Raw genomic sequence first — 8,368 nt, forward strand, 5'->3', positions numbered from 1 at the left:
TCTTTTTTTCCATTGGAGATTATAGAGTTCTTAGGAGGTTGTGTAAATTAGGAGCTTTTAGATCAGTAGAAGACAAACCAATCAATTTTTTACTTTTTGGCTGTAAATTGTATATTTTTATGTTATCTTTGTTTTTAATTACCTTCGTTAAAACTGGCATGCGCTGTGAAAAAGGGAAGCTATAGCTATAAAATCAAATCTTATAAATCATACGTAAGCCCTAAAGTATGCCCTCATGTAATTTACATTTAGTATGCAACCACTTGAAAGAAGAAAAGCATTGTAGTTTGTGTTTTTTTTTAAATGTATTTTAATTAAAAAGATATATAAATTTGTTTTATGATTTTAGCATAAGAACATCAAAACAATTGCTTACCATACTAAAAAAACGTAAAATTTCAAAGCACCGAAACTACAGTGAAGAAATTAAACTCAATCCAAACCAGAACCCAGTCTACCTCCATAAACACTCTTGCAAGCAATATAAAAGAGATGATGTTTCCAATTTGAATTCCACCATTGCCAATCCAACGTGAATCTTACATAGAAAAAAAAACCTAGGAAAAGACTGCAGGAACAATCCAATCTTCTTTCCTCTTGTGCTAGAATAACCCTTATCCTCGAATGAAATGGAATACACGTCATGTCGATTAAAAAGTTATTAACACGTTAATGACCGAAAGTGTTTGCAGTAAATGAGGTTTGACTTTCCCATATAATAAGGAATTAGATAAAGTTCAATAATGTTCATACCTGGGGAGGGGTGAGCACTGTGCAGGAGAAGCATATATCTTGTGGGGAATAATTCTCTTTAGCCTACCCTTCTTTTTTTCTTTTACTTTGTGGCAGAATCAAACATGCTTTTAGAGCAGTGTTAAGCATAGACTAGAAGTTAATTTAACTATTAACAAAACCCATGATCATTGTTTATCAAGATTTTCTTCTTTTAATGATTCAACAGCAAGTAAAGCTTGAAGAATTTGTTGTCATGTGACATGCAGCAGTGTTCATGGGGTCCTGCTCTTGTATCATGGAATGGTGCTTCTCTGTGAGAAGGGATTCGAAATGCTGTTTTATGCAGTCTGAGTACTCTGCACCCAAATGTCTCTCGAAAAGCTAACAACTTGCCATGGTTCACTGAATATTTCACAATTTACAAGCTACAAAACATTTACTATTAGTAGTATAGTTCAATTTTGTTTCTTTTTTCTTACAAGTAGACGGCATTCTGGGATTACTTTATTTTATACGCATATAATTGTTGTCGACTTCTTGTTACATCTGTATTAACACGCCAGGAAGTTGAATCCCTGTCATGTCCCATTTTCATACTCTGCTTAATCAAATCCTTTTATGCTAAGCTATGGGTTAAACTTAGCTTTGTAAATGATATCATATATCTTGGGGTTAAGTAATTTGATGCATCAAAGGTTTATTTAGGGTTGCGATGCAACCCGTGTTTCATGATTTTTTGAATTTTTTATTTAAAATTAGTTTTTTTATGTTTTTATATCGTTCTAATATGATGATATCAAAAATAATTTTTAAAAAATGTAAAAAAATATTTTGATGCATTTCCGAGAAAAAAGAATTTTGAAAAAACAATCACTGCTATATTCTCAAAGATCCCCTAAATTACCGTTTGGGAGTGCGGTTGGACCGTACTTTTCTAAATTTTTTATTTAAAAAAAACTTTAAATTAATATTTTTTATTGTGCTAATGTTAAAAATATATAAAAAAATATTATTTAATATATTTTTAAGATAAAAACACTTTAAAATATGCCCTGAGAATCTCAAACACAACTTAAATTCCTTTTTAACATAACCATAGATAAATTCGAATTAATGCATTTCAATAACTGTGGGCGTGAGATAAATTGATCTACAATCTGAACATGAACACTCGGGTCGGTTACCATTATTTTGTGTTGTAAAATTGGACACGCATCAAGGAGGAGATGTTAACACCTTTTCAATCCATGCATATACATACATTCAGAAGAATCCTCTCACATTTGTGTAGTGGTCGATGCTTAGAACAGAACTGTAAATGGATTGCTAGCCCTAGCTAGAAACTGGAAACATGATGGCAATTATACAATGCTATCAAAGTGTTTGCGAACGTTTTCTAAAAAAATTGATTTTTTTAATGTTTTTGAATATTCTTGATGGGTTAATGTCATAAATAAATTTTTTAAAAAAACATATTATTTAAAAATATTTAAAAATAAAAAATACTTTAAAAAATTATTATTATTATTATTATTATTATAATACCATGCTTTACAAATCTCGTCAACTTCGGCCCTGAAAAGAAATATGTTAACGGGCTACAATGGGTTCAGAAAGAGACATCAGCGTTGAAAATGGGTTCAGATAGAGACATAAGCATTTAAAATGGGCTATAATAATGGGTTCATTTGTACATTGGGCTAGCTCAAAAGCTTTGAAGAGAAAAAGACAGGTCGTTTGTTTGAATCTGAGATTTATTCTAAACTACACGTGTTTGTCTGGAGTAAATATAATTTTTTAAAAATATATTAAAATAATTTTTTAAAAAGAAATTTTCATATTAATATATTAAATTATTTAAAAATATAAAACATTAATTTAAAACAAAAACATTTCAAAAATAGCAAAACAGTAATTCAATTACTGCGCCAAACGGTCCCGAAAAACCTTAAACCTGTACAGAAACCTCCAAACGGTCCCAAAAAACATTAAACCCGTACAGAAACCTAGTCCATTAGCAAGAATCCCAGGCACAGTCGTGTACGGAGATAAACAGCAGAGTATCTTCAACAACAACAAAAAGAAAAGGAAAATGGGAGGGAGAGGAAGAGGAAACAGGTCACCAACTCAAAAAAAGCACTTTCGTGATGGCAGAGAGAATGTCTGGAAACGCCACAAATCTGACAGTGCCTCTTCTGATCCCAACAGCAACAGAAACTCTGAGAATAAGACTCATTGGCAGCCTTTTACAACTCAAAATCCTGGCTTTGATGAATACTACGAGGTTATACTTGCTTCTCTTCTGGTTAACAAAGAATGGTTCTTTGTTTGATTTGGTTTCGTGGGGTTTAAGTGATTTTCTATTTGTAATAGGAGCAAGGGATAGTGACACCAGAAGAATGGGATACCTTTGTGGAAGTTCTTAGAACACCCTTGCCTGCTGCTTTTAGAATCAATTCAAGGTAAAACTTTGATTTCTTTTGCTATTTGAATTGTTGGTTAATTCTTTGTTTTGGCGCTCTGAGTGTGTTTGTAATTGTTCTTACTTCATGCTATAGCAGTAAAAAGATGTACAGTTAGTATTTTTTTTTTTTCAAGTTCAAGATGCAAGCCTTTGAAGTTAGGAGTTAGGGGTGAAGAGGTTGGGCTTTTGCAGTTGTTGATGTTGTCAGCAGCAACAGACTAGCCAGGATAGGTAAGAGTTGTACAAACACATGAGATGAATCTCCCGATATAGGGTTGCTATTCAGTTCTGTTTTACATGAATTGGATGTGATTAGGTGGATGAAGAATTTAGCTGCTGATTATAGCAATGTAAGTCAAACTAGACATCCTTTTCAATTGGAGGCTGCTTTAGGGATTGAAGGAAGCCGGGGGATGTAGACTGTGATTGGGCAATAAAAATATGGTCCTAGGAAAAGAATGAAATGGCGGGAAATGATATTTGTGGTATAAGGTCCATTTTCCCCTCGAGTTTTTGATTGAATTAAGATGCTGCATGTTGGACATCTGCAATTACAAGCATAAGGGCTGCATCTGGAGGGTTTATCTATAAGTTCTCCTGTGTTCTACCTACCTTCTTCCTTAACTTTAGCCTCGAAACTGCATATTACAGCATGGGAAAAAGTTATCAACCTTGTGATTTATCTTTTTCTTCAATTTTGCAGAAGCCAGTTTTGTGAAGATATCAAATCGCAGCTAGAGAATGACTTTATGAATTCTCTAAAAGCAGAGTTAACCTGTATTTATCTATATTGAAACTATAACACCTTTGATGATTATGTTGCCAAAAAATGCTGGTTGTTACAGATGATAGCCTACTGTTTTTTTTTCCCCTAATTTTTTGTCATTTTTTTACAGACCACTGATGGTGATGAAGTGGAGGCTATCAGACCATTGCCTTGGTACCCTGATAATCTTGCTTGGCATTCAAATTTTTCCCGGATGCAGCTAAGGAAGAACCAAACCCTTGAGAGGTAAATCATGCAATTTCTGATTGTAAATCACTGGCTGTTCAAGTGTTGTTGTGAACTTGTTATCTTTTCTATTGAACTAATACAATTATCTGATAATGCTGACATTTGCTTAATTCTGCTCTTCCCTTTCTTATTTCTGGACATCTGTTATACAGAAGGTTTACATCTAATTTATCTTCTTCTATCTTCAGTTGCATACAATTGACCTGTGCAATGCATTCATTATACTTACTACTACTGAAGTATACTGTGTGCCGTAAACGATTTCCTACCAATAATATTCAGTTAATTTATATTTTCCTACAGAGAAATGGAATTATTGCTATCAGATTTCTCTGGATCTTGGAAAACACCTCAAACATTTTTTTTTATGTATTTCTGAAAATCAATCTAGTTGTTTTCCATTTTTTTTCATTTAGAATCATGATATTCCAACCATTTTCAATATATAAAATTTCCTATGGGCAAAAATGCTTTATGTTCTTTGAAATTTTCATGCCTAATTTTGTATGGTAACTGTTTGGAGAAATGGCTTTCCCATTTTTGATGAATGAATTTTTTTTTTTTGGTTTTCCATGGAAAAGAAAAATTAGAGAGGGAGATTGCAAATGGAAGAGGTTTTCCACTACCTACTTGCATATGATTTGTTGGTTTTCATATTTAGGGCTTACATTATGTGTGAATATGTGTGAGCTGTTGATTTTGGTTTCTTTCTCTTTGTTTAACAAATGGTGATTCTGATATAATTGTTTCAGATTCCATGAGTTCTTAAAGCTAGAAAATGAAATTGGAAACATCACCAGACAGGAGGCTGTCAGCATGGTGGGCAAGTCTACTTTCGGGTTTATATAATGATTTTCCTACCTGATGGAATGGTTTTTTTTTTCCTTTTTTGTTTCACATTCTGCTCAATTGTATTACTTGTTTCATTTTGCTTAATCATCTCTTTACCCTGAATTGTATCAGTACTTGGAAACTCCTATTTGATTTATTTGATTCACTTCGTTTTAATGTTAGAATGAGAAATTGATTCTTTATTACTAATATTAATTTACTTATCTAGGTTATAGCTAATGATCTGGATGTGCACTGCCAACTTGATAGTCACAAATAATGAAGCTCAGCACTTCCCTGGGTGCCGCTCAGACAAAAATGGCCCTAAAGCTTCTGAAATGACATTCGAACCACAGATTAGTCAGCTTCTCTTTGATCGAGTGTTGTGTGATGTTCCCTGTAGTAGAGATGGTACCCTCCGCAGGGCTCCAGATATGTGGAGGAAATGGCGGAGATCAAGGTTGTCAAAAACGTATTTTTAACACGGTATAGAAAATATAAAATAAACTCGGATCGTAAAAACGGATTGTAAAATCGTAAAATCGTAAGGAATTTTTTTTTCATACACAGTTCAAGCTCATTAATATACATGCTTCAAATAAAAATTCATACATGGTTCAAGCATCATGAAAAAAAAAAAAAAAAGGAGGATATTGTGCTCATCTCTTAAAGATGAACTCATCAACACCGTATAGTGATATTAAATCTTGAACTTACTATCTCTCGACACCTTCCTTGCATCAGGATTTGTAGTGTTCAAGTCTGTCTTTCATACCATAAATGTTCCTCTTTGTTTTAAGATAGGAAGAATCTCAGGTCATTTAAACATTCCAAACCCTGCAACAATCCATACTGGGGCAAACTTTTGTGTTTTGAATGAATACTTCGATTAGTTATAAACTAACTATAGAAAGGAAAAGATCTAATATGCAAAGCAGGATTAGCATCCATTTCTACGCAGTCCCAATGCAAAATGAAGTTTGAACCTCTCTGTTTCATGAATGCAATTACCAAGTGAAACCTAACTTGGATTAGATCATCTCTCATAGTGAAAGAACATCATTCACAAGTAATAACAAGACAGTGTTAGTATATATCATGGAAGGCAAGGAAAGTGCAGCTCCCAGTATGCCAGATGGCTGTAAAAACATCACGAAGCACAAGGTTCAAGGTTTAATCGAGAAAAATCAGAGAATAGAGAAACTAAATTGCAAAAAGAACAGGTAATTCCAATGCACAATGCCCAACTTATGGAAATTCTAAGGCAGAGAAAACGATAAAAAACAAATGAAAATGCAGAGCCATTGTGATTTAAAATGTAGAAGAGTTTACAACTGATGAAAGATTCAGTTTTTCATTGTAAAATTTCAATATCCGGGTAGATTCAGAATGGTGATTTATGAACATCTGCCGGAACTTACTTTCAGCTATCTAGAAGAACGCAGTGCTTCTGAAAATCTTCTCAGCCAAGCATTTAGAAACTAGAAATTGCAATAACAAAGCCCTTGGAACAATTTAATAGAAATTGGGTGACAAAAAGATCCATCACTGCCGTGATCTTCTCTTCAGATAAGCTCATAAACCAAGGATTCCTTACAAATGCTGATTCTTGAGACAAACCCCATCTCCTATACACATCAAGCTTTTTTTCACATGTGGATGTGGTCATGGACCTCAGCAACACAATTGCTAAAACAAATTGACTCTTGGAACTTGGAAGGATGAAATCCCATTAGACTCGCTTTCTGGACAAGCCTTTTCAAATTCTCCAGATTCGAAATCATAATACTAGGCTTTATCTGAACTGATAAAGCAATATTCTTCATAGGAACTTCATTTTCTAACAAAATATCAACAATCATAATGCTATTTCCTTTGTTTTTTGATGCTGGGTTAGGATTTTATATTTGAGTGTTCTCAAATACTGTCATTAAATATTATGTGCATTACAATATTTACTAAAGGATATCCGTACTCTTTTGGTTTGTCTTGTTTAACGTTCTCCCTACTAAAGGCATAGCTGGGTTTTGTTCAATATGTCAGTTAGCCAGCTTTTGCCCTGTTCTAAGAAAAAAAAGTGTGTTATTAGGAAACAAGGTGTTTAATATTGGGGTTGTGACAGGTTTTGGATGAAATTGTTCAATGGGCAGTAGTTTAGCATTTTACAATCAAGTTCTGCTCTCAATTTCTTAATTGTATATGGTATGATTCATGTTCTCTGGGGTCTACAGGTACGTGACAAAGATCTCTGGCTAGCTTCCCACAAAGATGTCTCCAAATTACACAGATATCATCTACTTCCCAGCATGTTTCCTTCAGGCAAAAGCTACAGTGCCCCAGCCAAAAAGGGCCTTGAGCAAGAGAATGGTGAAAGTGTGAATTCTGAAGATGGGCTTCAGCCAATGGAGGACGCTTCCACTGAAGATTTAATTGAGGAAGTTTCTGATCTCCTCCTGGAACGCTGTATGAGGATAGTGCCTCATGATCAGAACAGCGGGGCCTTTTTCATTGCTGTCCTCCAGAAACTCTCCCCTTTACCGGGTGAATTTTAGTGTTATTGATGCATCGTGTTATTATAAAGAATCTGAGCAGTTAATGTTGAGAATGAGGGTAGGCTAGTTGGACCTTGTAGCCAGTAATGGTTACTCCTAATCCCCACAGTTTCCTGTGTTCTGAAGATGGTGCTCCTTTGCTCATGTCACTTTCGTCTCATCTCCCACTTGCAAAATGCTTACTCGGTACTTGAAATAAATGATGACTCCAACCTATTTTGAAGGATGTCTGTCACTTTTTTCTTTTGCTTTGCATGTTAGGCGTTCATTGTATTGTATCAAATTCATGATTTTCCTGCAGCCATTCAGGAGAAACCCAGTAAGAAAAAGAGTTTGTTCAAGAACACTAAACTGCAGGAAAAATTATCGAATCAGGTTACTGCAGAAAATAGTGGGATGGAGCCAGACTCCGTAGATGCTGCTGTGGAAAAAAATTATGAATTAGCCTCAGGCAGATTTAATTGTGTTAATGAGCCAGATGAAGCTGCAATGGAACCTGATCTTTCTAATATATCTGACCAAAATGATTCAGAGGAAGCCCAAGCTCTAATTAATGGGGAAACTGATTCAGGGAAGGCTGCATGGAAGAGAAAGTTGCAAACTCAAGGCAAATGGAAAGGGGTGGACCCTGTTCTTTTCTTTAAAGATGAAGCTATTATCAATAGCATAAAGATGTTCTATGGGATTGATGATTCATTTCCTTTTGATGGCCACTCAATCTCAAGAAATCGTGACAAGAAACATGTGAAGAGAATTTTCTGTCTCGAAGTC

The 8,368-nt window shown here is 34.5% G+C and overlaps 1 protein-coding gene across 2 annotated transcripts; it reads left to right on the forward strand.

Moving 5' to 3' along the window:
* The first annotated feature begins 2,670 nt into the window (after window positions 1-2,670).
* Window positions 2,671-5,579, forward strand: LOC18099055 (uncharacterized). 2 transcript variants are annotated; one of them, XM_024602153.2, is made up of 5 exons: window positions 2,671-3,019; window positions 3,109-3,197; window positions 3,903-3,976; window positions 4,096-4,211; window positions 4,967-5,222. In XM_024602153.2, the coding sequence occupies exons 1-4, from the start codon at window positions 2,828-2,830 to the stop codon at window positions 4,101-4,103; spliced, it is 363 nt and encodes a 120-aa protein (XP_024457921.2). In that variant the 5' UTR covers window positions 2,671-2,827; the 3' UTR covers window positions 4,104-4,211; window positions 4,967-5,222. The 2 variants fall into 2 exon arrangements, 1 of the variants encoding a protein (XP_024457921.2); XR_002982022.2 differs by lacking the exon at window positions 3,903-3,976 and adding an exon at window positions 5,275-5,579 and having other exon boundaries at window positions 2,961-3,019; window positions 4,967-5,033.
* The last annotated feature ends 2,789 nt before the right edge of the window (window positions 5,580-8,368 follow it).

This window comes from Populus trichocarpa, chromosome 5 (assembly GCF_000002775.5).
Source record: "Populus trichocarpa isolate Nisqually-1 chromosome 5, P.trichocarpa_v4.1, whole genome shotgun sequence".
Classification (NCBI taxonomy): domain Eukaryota; kingdom Viridiplantae; phylum Streptophyta; class Magnoliopsida; order Malpighiales; family Salicaceae; genus Populus; species Populus trichocarpa.

Bases quoted from the DNA above. Each gene is read 5' to 3' on its own strand.
- LOC18099055 (XM_024602153.2), top strand. From the start codon at position 2,828: ATGGGAGGGAGAGGAAGAGGAAACAGGTCACCAACTCAAAAAAAGCAC. The intron at 3,020-3,108 runs GTTATACTTGCT...TATTTGTAATAG, and splicing joins GCTTTGATGAATACTACGAG to GAGCAAGGGATAGTGACACC. The intron at 3,198-3,902 runs GTAAAACTTTGA...TCAATTTTGCAG, and splicing joins GCTTTTAGAATCAATTCAAG to AAGCCAGTTTTGTGAAGATA.